An 18523-nucleotide genomic window follows, 5' to 3' on the forward strand; every position below is an offset into this window, starting at 1 on the left:
AATGAGTTCAGTGTTCTTCAGTCTCCCAGTCGGAGATCGGATCTGAATCCAATAGAACACCTTTGGGATGTGGTAGAACGGGAGACTCACAGCTTGAAAGTGCACCTGAAAAATCTGTAGAATTGTGTGATGCAATCATGTCATCATGGACCAGAATCTCAAAGGAATGTTTCCAACATAATGTGGAATCAATGCCACGAAGAATTGAGGCTGTTTTGAGAGCAAAGTGAGGCCCTACCCAGTATTAGTATGCTGTTCCTAATAAAGAGCAAAGGGAGGCCCTACCCAGTATTAGTATGCTGTTCCTAATAAAGAGCAAAAGGAGGCCCTACCCAGTATTAGTATACTGTTCCTAATAAAGAGCAAAGGGAGGCCCTACCCAGTATTAGTGTACTGTTCCTAATAAAGAGTAAAGGGAGGCCCTACCCAGTATTAGTGTACTGTTCCTAATAAAGAGCAAAGGGAGGCCCTACCCAGTATTAGTATACTGTTCCTAATAAAGAGCAAAGGGAGGCCCCACCCAGTATTAGTGTACTGTTCCTAATGAAGTGCCCATTGATTGTATATCGTTGGGGTGCCTGCGCCACATAGTGTCTGGTCTATACTAATGGGAGGGTTATGAGAGGTTTAATTGGCTCAGAGGTATAGGTAGTCACTCCCACTGGAGGCATGTACGCTACAGTAGGAATGCAGTTTGTTTTTTGTTTGTTTTACTTATTGGGTGTTGATTGTCTATGGAGTCATTGTGTCCCACGTCGAGTCTGACAGACAGAGAGGTTTTAATGGGGTACAGTCAGAGCGTGGTCCAGCTCCATACAGTCAGCTGCCATGCATGCATGTTTACAGCCCTGTGTAAAAGCCAGGATGTTTGGTAGAGGCCATGACCCCGGGCGTTTCAGTGGGCCCACCACTGGTCAGTCACTCTCTTTCATCCTCGCCGGTGGAATGTAAAACCAAGACATTTCTCCTTGCCAGCAGTGTGTCAAAGATCCAGACCTCAAGAAATACAGTATGGCAACCAGTGTTCTTCCTCTGTAACCGATCCACTCTTAGTTACAAATGGATGAAAATCTCGGTGAATGTGTGTTTTATCAATCTCACCCTCTGGGTTAAATTTTTTGTTGTAGTGTTGAGCTCAAGAAAAACACGGGCTGTGTTTGCTTGAAGGTGTTTGTTACTCCGGCTTGTTAAGAAAACACCGCTTGGGGTAGCCAGAGAAAACTGTTTGCCATTCCACAGTGTTGTCAGACACAGGGTCGAATTATACTGCAGGATTTGGTGCTTGAAAAAATAAATATGTATCCAAGTTTCATTTCCCGATCATTTTTTGAGAAGCCTCCTGGAGTTGGTTTAGGGTTTGACTGAAGTAAAGTGGTGGAATTTCTGGCTCCTGCCTTGGTAACTGATCTGTGTCCTGGACCACTCGGTCTGAGTGAGCCGGTCGGAGCATCATGGGGCATTGTGAGCCTTACTCTGGCTTCAGACAGCGTACCTGCCCAGGGGAGCCAATCAGTTTTTTTAAATCCCTCATAACTCTGTCATGGCTCCTTTTCTTCGTCCCAAGAGCAGTGAAACCACTATATCAGCAGCAGCAGCAGCAGCAGCCAGCAGCTCCCCAGTGGCCGATCCTCTCAGTCTCAATTAGGACGCTCGTAATGCTGAGGTAGCCAGCTTTGGACAGGAGCACAAACCTGTTCATACCATACACACTTACCTTTCCTTCCTCAACACACACACTCACACACGTAGACACAAACACATTAAATCACCATCTGATAAGATCACACACACACACACACACACACACACACACACACACACACACACACACACACACACATCATGACACCCATGACTTCACACAATGAGTCCAGGCCCCCTCTCTCACTCCAAGCCCCCTCTCTCACCCCCCCCCCCCCCTCTCTCTCTCACCCCCCCTCCCCCCCCCCTCACTCCACACCCTCTCTCTGACTTAGAAGCTCATTTATTTATTGGGCTGTAACGTAAACAGTGTGCTCCAAATGAGGCCTGTAATACTTTTCCCCGGCGCTGCGGTGGGATGTTGAATAGCTCTCTCTCTCTCTCTCTCTCTCTCTCTCTCTCTTACTCTCTCACTCTCTCTCTCCCTCCCTGTGTCTCTCAGTGGTCTTTGTTCTCGGTGCAGATGCGGAGGCGCTGACAGCGTCCCTGTCGGTTGCTTCGGGGGAGGATAGAGGCAGAGTTGATGGTACACTGAACCTCAGTCCCAAGCTCCCCTCTGGAAGCGCGTTTTCAAGGCGCTGATGGCCCAGCGAGCAGCCTTCCAAGGGACCTGAGGGCCGTCCTCCTCGTTAGGAGCTGACAGCTGGAGCAGCTCTTAGATCATTAATCCCCCCCCCCCCCCCATTTGTTTTTCTGTTCCATGAGTCACTGATTGGCAGCGGTATGATCCAGGAGTGGTTGTCTGTGGGATTGACTACAACTCTGCTTCTCTGGAACTTTGAGGCCCAACATGGCTGGCAGGAGAGTCAGTCATTGAGCCATTGTCCCCCCAGTGCCTCCTCTCTCCCCCCCCACTCCCTCCTGATATCCCCTGGCCCGGCCCTAATAATGCGGCTGCTTCTCTCTTTGAGTGTTGGGGGTCAGGGAGGGACGTCATTAGGCTGCTCTGTGGTGGTCAGTGTTGTTGAAGGGGGGGTTGGGGGGCCAGAGAGAGAGCCGTGTTTACAGACTGTGTGTGTTTACATTCCTGCAAGCTAGCGCCAGCTTTAGGGACTGCTGGAAATGAAAGGAAATGCTCTTATTCTGCTTAGTAATGGAAAAACCCAACCCAACGCATCGAGGAATTTGAAAGGAAAAAAGACAAAGTTATTTATTTGGTGGGGGTTTTTGGGGCGACGCATTCTGGGCTGAAACGGTGGGTCCGTCACTGATGGAACTGATACTTCTTCAGTGAGAGGAGTCATGGGAAAACCTAGGATCGTCTAACAATTGAGTTTTTAACGTAGATAGCGATCCCTTGAACTTAGAAGACACTTGATAAAGCGCCTAGAGTATAGAAATGAAGATGTGATGACATGCTCTTTGTTTTACTCATAGATTGTCAACGGTGATAAGCCTGTCATGAGGTGCCAGAGATTGCACTCTCATCGCCATTTGACAACCTATGCAGTACCTTGACATGCATATTGCTGATATTGCTATTTCCCTCGAAGTTTATGTAGCAGTTTAATGAGTGTTGATGGAATAATTATTTTTAGAACACCGGAGATCTACAATACGGTAGCATTGCTGCTCATGTGAAATTAATGTGACATGTCTAAATTAGCAGGGCCGTGCAGAGTTTGTGATGGGCTGGGTTTGAGTAGGGGCACTTAAATTGCAGATTTTAAAAAAATAAATAAATAATATTTGACATGGAATGACTCAATTGTCCTTGCCATGCTGCTAAAAGGTACTGATGATGGACACGTCTTGTGAGGTGCCAATTCACCATCAGTGCGTGTGTGCACGGCTGGCTGTCTACATGTCTAAATTTGTCTCGCTCTGCTAGAATTCATGAGCACAGCCAAGGTCTGCAATAGCACTCTATTTAAGACTTGACTTTATTCAGTGACACATAATGTCATTGTCGGTGTAGGGGGGGGCGGGTGTTAAGTGAGCTGCCTTTTTTTCATGGATACTCTGCCCTATTTTTTGTGATGATGAAAAAAAACCTGTGCCTGCAAATTACCTATCCTATAGTTCATTAGAGTACTTTGCCTTCAGTACTTTGCCTTAGACGACTCCGAATGATCTGAACACACAGTACTGAACAGCGCTTGGCCGTCTTCTGACAGCCAATTGCATTTCGCTTCTCTCCCTATTCATCCTATAGCTGTGTACACTACCTCAGATAAGGACCACGCTTGCTCCCCGTCTCACACAAGCAGCCATTCACTTGATACCTCGTAGTTTGACAGGAAGCAGCTAAAAATATCGGACTAACACGTCTGCTGTAATTGCTACGTTGCCCTCTTTATAGTTGGTACTGTATCTGGCTAAAACAGCCGCCAATGAATGTAATTGCTGTGTGCTGAGGGGAGAGTGTCATGTCAGTTAGCCCTGGCTGTGTAAATATAAGGTATGCTAAGGGACTAAGTGCCACCCTTCTCCTTTACACGAGTATGTTATGGAGCAAAGAGGCTAAGAAACCATTAAGAGTTCGTAGGATGTTTGCCCGGGGATAGATATGTAATAAAAACCTTTTGAATACGTTTTATCATCACTTTAATATGTTGGCTCCTCAGTCACCGGTCACGTCTGAAAGGGTTACATCGATACGACAGTACCTGTGGTGACATGTGGCGCTCAGCCCTTTCTTTATAAGAGTGACATGATTCACCTAATTACTGTAATTTCCTTCGTTTAGGGAGGGTTATGAGTCACAAAGACAATCATTGACTTACCTTCAGGAAGCGTGAGCTCCAGCTTTTAGGATGTAGCTCATTCAGAGCTGTGAATGACACTGAGAGAGTGAATGAACACGTTTGACTCACAGCTACATGCGCCGTAGTCTCCAAGCAACACATGGCGTAGCAAGGACATCATCTCTATTCAACCTGTCATCATTTTAAAGATTTTCCTTCCCTGGTGGATGAGGGCCGGAGGCACCCTGAGGGTTTCTCAACCTGAACCAGAGAGCTGCACTGCCAGTGTTTTATGAGCTTGAGTTGGGCGACATCTCACAGGTAAAGACCCCAATGTGGACATGCTTCCCCCCATGAGTTCCCCAGCCTCATTTAGTGTCAGCAGTGGCCCAGTGAAACAGCAACGAATGCCAGCGTAGCACCTGTCGTGCTGTGTGAAGTTGGACCAGGAGGGGAGCTCGGCTGATAGATGAAGCCAGGGGACCGCTCAGCAGTGAAGGTTGTTAGTGGCATCGCTATGCGGGAAGAAGAGACAGAGTGTGGCAGATTTGGGTGAACAAAGTGAGGGCATGGCAGTTTTGGGTAAGACTGGATGGATGAGAAACTATCACATTGCAGTGCATGCATGTTAAGCAGTTTCTTTAGCTAGTACCTGTTTCTCTCTCTGGCTGCCATCCGCCTGCCCAGATTAATCTGGGTTGTGTGTGTGTGTGTGTGTGTGTGTGTGTGTGTGTGTGTGTGTGTGTGTGTGTGTGTGTGTGTTCTGCACTTATTGGACGTATTCCGTACACAGCATTCATACCTACCTAACTAATGTATTTTATTTATTACATTCAATTCCATTTTCCCATTTAAAAAGTTCTAAGTACATTCAATTGACTCACGGTCTCTTCTTTTGATGCAATTTTGTCCTTAGAGGTAGGCCTATGATTAAACTTTCCCATCATCAAAAAGCTTTTATTTTTGGCTACATTGAATCGCAATTTCCTATAGTATTGAATCACAATACTTAGAGAATCTCAATATGTATTGAATGGCAGCCTATGTGTCCTGGTTTAGTCCATTTTCTCTCTTGCTGCCTCTGCCTCCAGTGGATTCCTCTGGGGTCCTGTGCTGGTACACAGTGGGTGGACACATCCAGGGAGGGGCCCAGGGGTTTGAAGTTGTAATCCTAGTTTGTTGAAGCCCAGGATCAGTCAGTGGTCATGACTCCTAAGCATTTAGAGTGTGTGAAGGATGAGTGTAAATAGCCCAAATGGAAGCAGTTGATATTTTTATTCACAACTTTTAAAAGGCTCGCCGCGGTCGACCAACAGTGTGTCCCTTCATTAGCTGTAAAGGATTTGGGTGGGGGCGGGGGGGAGGATGCTAAATTTTGCGCTAATGTTGACGTCTGCATTTCATCAAAACCCTTTATTGGGAGCGCTGGTCTCCTGCCCCGCGCAGCTAATAAGCCATGAGACGTGAGCAGTGTGCTATGATGGGCTGTGACAGAGATCTGGCTGCCAGGGATCACACCCTCCCCCCCTCCACCTCACCCTCACCCTCCCCTCCACCTCACCCTCCCCCCCTCCACCTCACCCTCCCCTCCACCTCACCCTCGCTTCCTCCCCGCACCATGAAGGCAGGCACTGGCAACACTTAACATTATAGTGTTTGTATTACTTTGCATAAATACAGTGTAACAAGTATTGTAATTACTCATCGCTACGCTGTACTTACAGCAATAACCCTAGCTCTTAACCCCCGACCCTAACCATAAGTACAGAGTAAGCAGTATAATGAGTAAGTAATAGATTACTTGTTCCACTATAATTACACAGTAACACAAACACGAATGTACTTTGTACATTTAAGTGTTACTACCCCAGGCAAGCCCTTTGTTGACTTGACCCCCGCATCTTTTCATCCTTTGCTGTCATTAGGGGTCAAGGGTCAACTAGTAATGCAGAATCAGAATGTTTATTAGCCCCTTCAATGTTGATTATCATAGCAGTCTCAGGCCCCTATGGGTGTCCCAGCGATACTTAGTAGTCTATTTCTGGGGCAGGAGGAAGGGCGATGGGTGGGGTGGGGAGGGGGGTGGCCGGGAGGGGGTGTGGGGTGGCGACTGGGGGGCTCAGGCAAACAGTGAGGGTCTCAACACACAAAGTAAACATTGCCTTGTATTTGAACTGCACACCTTGGGCCCGGCAAGTCTCCCACACACTCGCTCTCCCCTCCCTCAGAGCCCTATTCCCACCCCCCCCTTCAGCCGGCCCAGCTAAATACACCGCTTATCCCCGGACCTGCCTGTAAATCAGAGAGGAAAAGCACCTCTGACAAGGCCTCACCTCCGTGGGCAGCAGCCCATCGCTGCTCCGACTCACATGTGAGCAGTACATTGGAACGTGGGCCAGTGGGCTCGATGAGTTGTAGGGCTGTTCACCATATTAGACAGAACTTTATTGACCTTTATCTGTCGGGACGGGAGGAAGCTACAGTCGGTGCCGTAGAGCCACATTGTCAGCGATGTCTTTGTCAAACCACTAATCAACTTGATTCAATCTCCCCTCCTGGAGACCAGGAGATTAGGCCAAATTTGCTCAGTCAAGAGCACGCATAGTCACATTGGGTGATTTAGAGACAGCAGATAAGAGAAGCCCGGAGACAGAACAGCTCTCCTACTGTAGATTTGGGTGGCTTAGTGCATGACATACTCTCTTTCTCAGATAATGTGCTACTAAGAACTACTAGCTCCCGCTCTGAAGGAGAGACTTTGAGTGATGTTCATTATTACAAGAGACCTACTCAAGAGTGTTCTATAGACACTGGTCTTCCTTGGAGATCAGGGGGTTAAACTAAATCCCAAGCAGGGAGGGATTACTGACATATTTCTGGACTCAACACTCTAAATTGTCTACACAATAACAGAGCTACAGCCTCTATTAAAAATGACACACATTCCCCTAAGGAAATTTGTAAACGTCTAGGCATTTCCCAACGTTTTTTTCTTCTCTATTTTTTTTTTTTTGTTTTGACTTTGTTTATTCATCCTTGCCTCAAATCACTGACTTCAACCTCTGCTGCCTAAACTTGTTCCCAACAACTTTGATACATTAACGAAAAAAAAACCTAAAACCTGCACACTGCCTGAGAAAGCAGGCTTTTCATCTGTGGCATGAGTCAATTACCAGGGCAGCGTTACTGAACGCATTCTGCACTTTCTCCTCAAGCGTTCCGAGGAATGTCCTCTCGACTGAACCGTAGAACATATCGATTCTGACATGTTTATTTTCACGGCAAAAGGCATTTTGGATTTCTAACAATTCTGGCACATTTCTGCTTTTGTTGTGCATGTGTCGGAGGGAATGCTCCCAATCCCCCCGGAGGCCTTTTTAAACAATGCCATCTGACGTGTGTGTCTTTACATGGCCTAGAGTACAGGGTTATTAAATACCCCTGAAGTTTGAGTGCCTATAGCTCCTCATTTATTATGGCCAATTGAGAGTCTGTGCAAATGAGAGACGAACGCAATTTGATATTTTTTTCCACCTCTAACTCAATTTCGTCTTTTGTTCCCCGACCTACTCTGACAGCTTGCAATGGGTTCCTGATTAAGCTTCTTTTGAATTTGCAGAATTGTATCTTATTATGAACAAAGTGTTGGCATAATTACCTTATTTCCTTTCCCTCATTTGGCAAATGATGATGGGGCACAAAGTGCTGCGATCTCAAAGACCACTTAGCACTACAAAAGGAACGCAGCCAAGCAGAGTTTGCCACAAAGGCATGTGAGAAGAATGACTTAGCACTGTGGAATACCTGTGAAAACTCTCAACAAACTCTAGTTAAAAAATGTCAGTGTTGGGAGTCTCGCATACCTCAAACCGACAGTATTATTCGGTATGATGCCATTTCATTGTAATATTTTGTGCCTGGTGGCAAGGTTGTTACGATGTTATGCTGAGGTTAGGCAGTCTAGGCCATACACAGCAAACACAGGGCTTTGTTCTGCCTGTCTTAAGTGTGAAGGAGGGTGAGGTTTGGTGTTACTGAATGTTGCCGTCCAGACCTGAGGAAATATACAAGGCTATAGAGAGTATTGCAGTGCCTGTTGCAATGTTGAGCTTGGCCTCAGCCGGTGTAGACAAAAGATTAGTTTGTGTAGCCTTTGCTTAAAAGTAATATTCCCCCCACACACACATTCTTGTGCATTAGTGAAATGCTTGCTTGTGGTTGGGGTTGCTGTTACAGGTAGAGGAGATTGATCTGTGCTTGTCGTAAGACTTGAGAGAGGAACACATATAAAGTTGAGAACAGTCCCTGTCCAGATTGTGATTTTAATCATGTAGTGTGAGCCTTGAAATTGAGACGATATTATTATGTTGTATGAAGTGAAGGAATTTTGCATTTCACTGTATACTTGTATGCACGTGACAAATAAAGAATCTTGAATCTTGAATCTTGAAATACTATAAGGTGAGAATATACAAAATATTGTGGCAAATAGCCATTATTTAGCATCTGCTGCCAATAATGTGTGTTGTGGAACTATGTTATACTGTAATTAGTTATAAAGTACAGGATATTGTACTGTCAACATCTCAGAGATCTAGTATGACACATCAAATGTTGTGAGATATCTTTGGGATATGCTCTGAGTCATCTCCGATATCCTTGTCTGAACAACTTAAGCCTTTATGTCTGTGGAACAATGATGCCTCTTTTACCTGACTTCAAAAGTCTTATCAAACATATTGTAAGGGATGGGCGTTTGAAAGGATTTTACAGTTCAAGTACTCGCATGAATTTTTCTCACCCTCTCTTCTCTTCAGTTCACGAGTCAGAAAAAAAACTATATGTATGCATGTATTGTACAATATCTTGATATGATACAGGATCATTGATATGCTTAATGGAAAATAGCTTTGGCGTATTCCTTGTACTGCCCCTGCACATTTTGCACGCTTGCAGTTTTTGTACTTGGTACGAATTTCCATTTCTCTGAACTCACTCTGCGATTTATTGTGTTGTGTTGTAATGTGTCGTGACGTTGTCCTTTTTGTATTCTGTCTTTGTGAACTCTGGCTGCAAAACCAATTTCCCATAGGGGATAATAAAGAAACCTTGAACCTTGAACCTTGAACCTTGTATCTGTGCATGTTGCCAACAGTGCGCAAAAATGCCTAATTTATCATAACCATTCCAGAAAACAAATCCTAATTGCCAAATTGCCCCATACTGTGTACTCTATCGACTGGTTTTGCAGTTAAATGTTATCGGAAATAAAATATACCAGCTTTGTAAAAAAAAAAAAAAATTAAAATGATTTTTGAGTAGGGAATTTTGCTAATCTAAGTCCCCTGCTCACCCTCCTATTGTACATTACATTAATCTCAATGTGTGTTGCCTTCAAATCCCATAATGGTTGTTTTTAATACTGCAGTTTGTCTTTGTGTAGACAGTTTTCTTCAGTGTTATCTAATATGAACCCTGAAGAAGGCAGCTTGCTGCTGGAACCCTGACCCTAAATGAATAATGACTGCATCGGACTAAGACTGTGGAGACTGCTAGCCAGAATGCACCTTGCCGTACAAAGCGTGCGTTTTCCTGTTCTTGTTTTGCACATCTAAGATATCCAACACAATTCTCTAGTAAGTGCTTTTCTGTGAAAGACACAAATTGTAAAACAAAGTGGGCCTTCTCCAGAGAAAGTTATTTGCAAATGAGCCGAGTTTAATTGATGACCCCAGATGGGATCATTAAAGTAAAGAGGAAAAGAGAAATTCTTTATTTTTCGTTTTAATGAATATTAATTACCACAGAGACTTGGACCCTGAAAACCTGACAACAAGATTGATCTTGTATTATGCGGAATACTGCTTGACTATCGAGAAACACTTGCATGTGTTTCTCTATCTTTGAGGATAATCAGTGAGGAGAAAAGAGACAGCCTGTGTTTCGATCCCCGAGGATTCTCATTGGACACCACATAATATAAATCAATACTGGAGAGCTTCAGGCCATTAGGACCCTGTGCATTGTAACATTTGTGTGTGGGGACTGAGAGAAGAACCATGGCAAGGGCAGGTTTTAGTTCTCTTCACGGTGTTCTCACATGATAACATCGCATAGGGTGGAAAGTAACTCCAAGTGTACTGTGCTAGTTAACCAAAAAAAAAGAATGTATGTAATTACTATGTAACAATATGTTAATATGCTGTTATTACCAGCATAATTACAGTGTCACTACAACAATAGAGCAACTTCATATGAAGTGTCACCTATACATTACTTTCGCAGAAGGTCATGTATAGAATGGGTGTTGGTACAGTACCACAGACTTCCCTTGGAAAGAAAAACAACAACAAATACTCTCTAAAGGATTATTAGGATGAGGATGTGTTTTTCAGTCTCACTGTCCTCACAGCCAGTGAAGCCATGATTTCCAGTGTATAGATGCTGTGTATGCTAAGCTAAAGGGCTCAGGTTGCAGGTTGTGTTCCCCCTGGGATCAGCCAGCCCCTGCAGAGGACTTGTGATTAGGGTTGATATTGGAAGCTGTGTAAACCTTGTTAAGCCCCCCCCCCCCACACACACCCCACACCCCCCTAATTCCAAACACCTGGGCTAGTTAACTGGGATCAGGTGGGATTAGGGGAGACCATGGGGCAGAGTAAGTTTCCTCTTTCATCAAGCCAATTCTCGGTGTCTATTTAGATTCTCTCATGTGAAACTGGTCCATTTTCTGGACTTCACACTTCCATCTAACTCAGGTCCATGACAGGCTCTGTGACACCAATCTTTCAATCTACCAGAGTTTTATCTTTTTAATGAAAACATTGGTTCAGTTTCCTGACTCATTTCTGAGAGATGCAGTTCCTCAAAGCCAGCAGCCATGCAGTCATCTGAAGTTCACCACAGGTCAATCAATAATAGGCTATTTATTTGTGCCTTGGTGATTATTCAGCTGATTATTTATTGTTATGAAGCAATGGCTCTTCAAACGCATGAATTACATGTTTATTTGCGCAATGGTTTCCGAGAACTATTAAACAGTCAAACATACGGCAGTGTACCAGTTTTTCTCTTTTTTTTGCTGAATTGTTTCTGTCTGTCTGGTTGTGTTCCCAGGGTGGTCTGGTCAGATACATGATACTCTATGGGAAACATCTACTGTAGCCAGATTGATATTGACCCTGCTGTACACTATGTTAGTCATCTGTGTCCATGCACTGTAACAGAATGTCTTTATGTCTGAAACGGCAGCACAGTCCCCATATTGTGTACTATTGTGAAGAAGTAGACTCATTTTCTATCGCCCTTGATTTCCTCTGACTGTGACCTCCATCTCTTCCTCTCTAGATGTGGATGAGTGTGCAGAGGCTCTTGACAATTGCAGCATCGATGCCATCTGCCAGAATACCCTCAAGTCATACAAATGTATCTGCAAGTCGGGCTACAAGGGCGATGGCAAGCACTGTGAAGGTAAGATATCAGAGATGAGTATCTTGCTTAATAGCTGTTTTTACTGAAGCATGGTTTATAGTCACATATGTTTTATGTATTAACCCGGGAAGGTAGACTAATGGATATCTCAATAAACCAAAGGTGTTGCATCTCTCGCACTGTGATTTGCTTTATTACTTGAATTGTAACCAGCTGGGCCCAGTGGCTTGCTGGAAGAGATTTTTCCCCCATTTTTCACGTTTAAAACTCAGCCTCACCTGAAGAGGGGGGGAGAGCAGACCGGGGGAGGGGGAGGGGGAGGGGGAGGTGGGGAGAGAAGACAGGTGCAGACTGCTCCTTTGTGACAAGATGAAATGAAGCAGTAAATTTCCTACATATGTTATTGAGGAGAATTAAGATGGGGGATAAAACAGCAGTCAGAAGGCCTGCCACTGCCAAACAGTCAGGGATATTTCCACAGCCCAGGGCTGCCTGCCTGCCTGTCTGTCTGTCTGTCTGCCTGCCTGCCTGCCTGCCTGTCTGCCTGCCTGCCTGCCTGCCTGCCTGCCTGCTTGTGTAGCTTGTCAGCCTTTTCAGGATCGTTCAAAGTGTTCAAAGCATACAAATCATAATTCCCCCCCTTTTTATGATTAGCATTATTGCAAAGCCATATTTCAAATGTTTTTTTTCTTGGTATTATTATTCTTTAATTTGTTTGACTGTGTTTTTCCTGGCCGTTGGCCTGTACGTTAGGTTGTAAGAGTTTTCTTTATTGAATACATTGTAAGAAATGTGCTCGTTTGAAAGGCCTTGAACTGAGGAGAGGTGGGAGATGTTGCCTGGCGTGATTTCAGCCTCTCTCTGGTAGCCGTGTGTCTGTACAGGACTCCTCAAAGCTGATTCACACAGGAGGGACGCGCAGAATCAATAAACCATAAGCTAGCTGTCATACACACTGATATTAACCCAGTAGTGTAGTCAGCAACGGCAGTGCGGCATGGAACAGCACATCACTGTTGGCCCTGCCCTGCTCTCTGCCCAGCAAGTGGAAGGGAAATATAAGTTCTAAAATGCAATTTATAGTCATTTCTTGCATCATGTTATCTAGTGTTATCTCTTGTTATTGGCCAAGGAATCATTGGCAGAAGTAATAATTTAGACTTTCGATAGCGTACAGAATTCAGAGTACATCAACACATTTAAAAAAAAAAAATAGCTGCTACAGGCTTTTTTCGGCTACAGGCTGAAATCTTGAAAAAAGAAACCAGCGTACAGTAGATTTCAATTACATAAAAAATACTTTATACGTGGAGCACTTTTAGATACTCCAGTGGTGTGGATCTGGCGTTACTGAAACAAACACCTTAATCTCTGGCAAAAAATGGGGCAATGGGTTCAGTCGTGTGTGTACGCAGAGGTGGAATTACAGCCTTGACTATCATAACATCTGACGCTTTTCCCTTACGATTGTGGATGAAGAAGTGTAGAAATGGAGATATTAGGATAGCTGTACAAATAAACAGTTCCTGCGCTGCTTTTCAGCTCATTCCCCAGCAGCAATACAGTCATACAACTTTATTAGTCCATTACTATGGAAATCCGTCATGTGCTCTGCTCTCGACCCCCTCCAGATGATCCAAACACACACAGGAGGATTACCAGTTATATGTTTTAGAACATATCACATATCTCTGCTATCCGTCATCAGTGGATACAGACTCTTGAGTTAGTTTGCAAACCCCTACCAAGTGACAGTATTGACGATAAATCACAGCCTCGAAGGCATTATTGCTTTTATACAACGTTTACGGAACAGATCCGAGGACTGTGACAAGAAAACAATGCGTTAAGTATTCATTTTGTGATAGTCTGGTGGTTTCTGCCCTGCGCTGAGAAATACACTATAGTTCCCAAAACCACAAAGGTTGTAAAGGGAATGTGATACACAAATCTACTGCGGTGTAGCAACATCATAATAGGTGATTTAACCCTGACATTATCGTTATGAAATCACGGCTTCCGACAACTCTCGGCCAATCACAGTGCTTGTTTTCATCAAGCCATTGCATTGTATGACAGGGATTATTTGTTTTGGAGGCTCAGGCGAAGTTTCTCCCTCTATTATGGTATTGTCATCTGTAGAGGGTTCATTATGTCTGTAATGATGTGGAAACAATATGATTCTAATGACTCTCGCACTCCAGACTCCACACGCAACGCACAAACACACGTACACACAGACACAGACACACACACACAGATACAGACAGACACACACACACACACACACACACACACACACACACACACGATGGTCGGTGAGGGTTTCAGCCTGGCTTCCCCCAGGCAGGCTGGTAGACACTAGTCTGGCGCACACCTTGTCAGTATGCCAGTGAGAACACACACACAGACACACACACACACACACACACACACACACACGCACACACGCACACACACTTTGTCAGTATGCCAATGAGAACACACACACACACACACACACACACACACACACAGACACACACACCTTGTCAGGATGCCAGCAAGGTCGTCAGAGAAGGAGACTGTGACAGTCTGATTCAGAACAATTCAGTCCACTCAATCTGTTCCTCAGCTGGGGAATTACTGAGGACACCGTGCCCCGGTCGCTGCCCCTAAACCCCCCTGTCTACAGACATCATTGACACCTCTCCCTTACTCTATTCTACTAGTCTACTTCAGTTCTCTCTCAGCATTGCTTGGTTTTACCTCACCGATCCACCTGTTGTGAGTGTATGTCTTGTGCGCTATGGGAGCCTTGGAATGTCGTAGAGACGGTTTGTTAGCTAGTGTACCTCCTGTGTGCTACGGTGTTCTATGGGAGCCGTAGAACGTTGCAGAGACGGTTGTGAGTGTATCTCCCGTGTGTTGTGAGGGCCGTAGAATGTTGTACCAGCAGCTCCTGGAGTGGTACAGCAGCTCAGGGAGTGGTACAGCGGCTCAGGGAGTGGTACAGCAGCTCAGGGAGAGGTACAGCGGCTCAGGGAGTGGTACAGCGGCTCAGGGAGTGGTACAGCAGCTCAGGGAGAGGTACAGCAGCACAGGGAGTGGTACAGCAGCACAGGGAGAGGTACAGCAGCAGCTCAGGGAGTGGTACAGCAGCTCAGGGAGTGGTACAGCAGCTCAGGGAGTGGTACAGCAGCTCAGGGAGTGGTACAGCAGCTCAGGGAGGGAGTGGTACAGCAGCTCAGGGAGAGGTACAGCAGCTCAGGGAGTGGTACGGCAGGTCAGGGACAGTGAGAGTGCGCTGCTCCAGTCTCATCCCACTGCTGTCGAGTCAAATTAAGCCCTGAGCTCAGGCAGCTCCGTGTACAAAGAAGAGAAGAGTGACCCGGATCATTGGGTCTAAATGGGCCATTAAATGAGAGGACATGGGCTGCATCTTCACGACTGCCTGGTCTGTGCATCATTAGTTACAGCACGGCTCTGGCCTCTGTGGCGACCTCCACGGCAGACCACTCCACTTCTCTTCCCCTCTCCTCTCCTTTCCTATTCCTCTCTTCTCCTCCTCTCCTCTTCTCTCCTCTCCTATTCCTCTAGTCTCCCATCCCCTCCCATCCCCTCCTCTCCCCCTCCCCCTCCCCCCCTACCCCCCTTCCCTCCTGTCCTCTCCTCCCCCCCTCCTCTCCTTTCCCCTCATCTCCTCTCCCCTCCCCTCCCCTTCTCTCCCCTTCCCTTCCCTCCCCTCCTCTCTTCTCCCCTTCCCTTTCCTCCCCTCCTCTCTTCTCCCCTCCCCTCCCCTCCTCTCCTCCCCCCTCCCCTCCCCTCCTCTCCTCCCCCCTCCCCTCCCCTCCTCTCTTCTCCCCTTCCCTTTCCTCCCCTCCTCTCCTCCCCCCTCCCCTCCCCTCCTCTCCTCTCCCCTCCACTCTGCACTCTGAACTGTTGTTTCAGCTGCATGTCTGCTTCTCCTCAGTGTTCCTCATGCCCTCTGCTCTCTCTCAGTCTCTCACCGGCCACCCGTCATGTCCCTGGTGTCTCTGCGGCCGCAATCCCTTCTACCATCTGTACTTATAGTCTCCTCTCTGCCGTCCACATAATAGTACATAACACGTAATGTTACATAATATTTTAGTAATTACATAACAGTTGTGTAGCATTAAAGTCAAGTGTTTTTTTTTGTTACTTGTGGATTAGGGACTGTCCCTTATTGCGCTTGTGTAATAACAAAAAAAACCTCTCAACTCCATTCATTTGGAGTTACAATGGAATTGTTAAAGCACAATAATAACATGTTGTTATTACACACGTGTAGAGCAACTTAGCACTGAGCCGTTAGCTGCATCCCTTAACCTGCCTACCCCTCTGTTAACCTGCCTACCCCTCTGTTAACCTGTCTACCCCTCTGTTAACCTGCCTACCCCTCTGTTAACCTGCCTACCCCTCTGTTAACCTGCCTACCCCTCTGTTAACCTGTCCCTCTACCTCCTCCTACAGACCTAGACGAGTGTGCCACAGAGTACAATGGTGGCTGTGTCCATGACTGCATCAACATCCCGGGGAACTACAGATGCACATGCTACGACGGCTTCCGCCTGGCGCACGACGGACACAATTGCCTAGGTGAGTGTGAGTGTGTGATGTGTGTGATGTGTGTGTGTGTGTGTGTGTGTGTGTGTGTGTGTGTGTGTGTGTGTTTTGTGTGTGTGTGTGTGTGTGTGTGTGTGTGCGTGCACACGTGTGTATGTGTGTGTGTGTGTGTGTGTGTGTGTGTGTGTGTGTGTGTGTGAGAACAGCTGATGACCTTGTTGTCCTTTGAGCCAAGGCGTTGGAGGACATAAGGAGAGAGCACGGCAGTACAGAAGGTGCCTCTATAGGGAACGCCCGGTGTCTATTGAACCGCATATGTCCAAGTCATAAGTATTGAACTTTACATAATTCGTGTTGTTGCATAACTTATCCCTCCAGTGTGGATGTCCATCACACCCCAGGAAAGGGTTCTGGGTGGGATAATGTCTTTTTCAGGGCTAATGTTTGATCTTTAGACGACGACTCTAGTTCACATTTGGCAGCTATTTCCTTACTCCATGTAGCAGGTACTGTAGACGCTCACGATTTCTGTGATTCACACACGTGAAAAAAGCCTGTATTTTAAACAAGTCTGGCAAAAGGGGGGTGAATTTATGAAGAGCTTGACCCTGGTCTCGGGGCTCTGAGTGAGCCGTCAGTGGACCGTTCTTTCCCATGGTTTAATATTACACCAGTGTGCCATTCGTATTAGCCCCTTGGAGCTCACATTCAACTTAAAAGGTTACAAAATGAAGGGAAAGTCTGCTCAGTCTGTTCTTAGTAGGAGATGCTAAACATAGCCACCCCCCCCCCCTCTCTCTCTTTCTCTCTCTCTCTCTCTCTCCCTCCCTCTCTCTCTCTCTCTCCCTCTCTCTCTCTCTCTCTCTCCCTCCCTCTCTCTCTCTCTCTCTCTCTCCCCCACTTCCCCTCCCACAGTCTGTCTTCCTCTGCTCCAGTCCAAACCCCAAAGTCAAACCTGGCTTGTCCACAGAGCTGGTCTCCCTGTTGGTCTGGAACCTCAGCATGAAGCGTTTAAATTGACATCGAAACCTTTCATGTTGTTTGTTGCTGTGAACTGACCATAAGTGAGCACCATTGAGTACAACTACCCTCGTCTCTCAGGTTATGTGATGACATACGGCTTTGTTGCATAATCTATTCAGCAGTTCTTATCAGCACTTGATACGTGGGCACAAAACATCTCGTATCAAAACTACTCATATCAATTTTGCGTGCACTTAGAGAGCTGAAGGTAGCAGACCGCCCCTTTAGAGATTGATAAACATGCACAGACTTGTTAGTGCCCTTGTCTCCCTGGCATTGTTGTACAATCGCTTTCATTTTTTTCACTTACTTTTTTTTCACTCACTCACACACACACACACACACACACACACACATACACACACACACACATACACTCACACACACACTCTCACTATCACACACACACATACACACACACACACACACACACACACACACACATACACACACACACACATACACACACACACACTCTCACTATCACACACACACACACACACACACACACACACACACACACACACACATGCACAGTCTGAGGCAGGGTTATTTTCCAAGCCATTTAGCAAGGCCATTTAGATGTGTGTGGATCATTTGCTGTGCTGCGGATGAGTTGCTGCCTTGCATGCAGGTGTGTAATTGGAGTATCTGTGGTTGTGGGGCTGCTGCCTCTGAAAATAGTCAGGCCTCCATCAATCTCTTTGATATATCCTATCACCCATTTACACACACACACACACACACACACACACACGCACACATGCACCCCCCCCCCACACACACACACACACACACACATACAGACACACACACAATTTGAATTCATCCATACAACAATTCTCACCAGGTCTCTATGGGCTTCCCTGTGTGTGTGTGTGTGTGTGTGTGTGTGTGTGTGTGTGTGTGTGTGTGTGTGTGTGTGTGTGTGTGTGTGTGTGTGTGTGTGTGTGTGTGTGTTGTTTTGATTGTGTGTCCATGTATATGTGTGTATTTGTTCTGTGTGTCTCCCACTTCTGCCACGGTTCTTCTTCGGTGTTCTTCACAGATGACCTGTTGGCCGAAGGCAGTGAAATCCAAGCCGGTCATTTCTCTTCTTCTCCCAGCCCCGTAAC

General features: G+C 46.0%; 1 protein-coding gene across 2 annotated transcripts in view; it reads left to right on the plus strand.

The window, feature by feature from the left end:
* Nucleotides 1-18523, plus strand: part of scube3 (signal peptide, CUB domain, EGF-like 3) — a 75104-nt gene that overhangs the window by 5299 nt on the left and 51282 nt on the right. For both annotated transcript variants that reach the window (XM_083674306.1, XM_083674307.1), the window contains exons 2-3: nt 11736-11858; nt 16293-16418. In XM_083674306.1, coding sequence (XP_083530432.1) covers nt 11736-11858; nt 16293-16418 — 249 coding nt within the window. The remainder of the gene's footprint in view (nt 1-11735; nt 11859-16292; nt 16419-18523) is intronic.

The sequence above is a fragment of the Argentina silus genome (genome assembly GCF_951799395.1).
Source record: "Argentina silus genome assembly, chromosome: 8".
NCBI classification, from domain to species: Eukaryota; Metazoa; Chordata; class Actinopteri; order Argentiniformes; family Argentinidae; genus Argentina; species Argentina silus.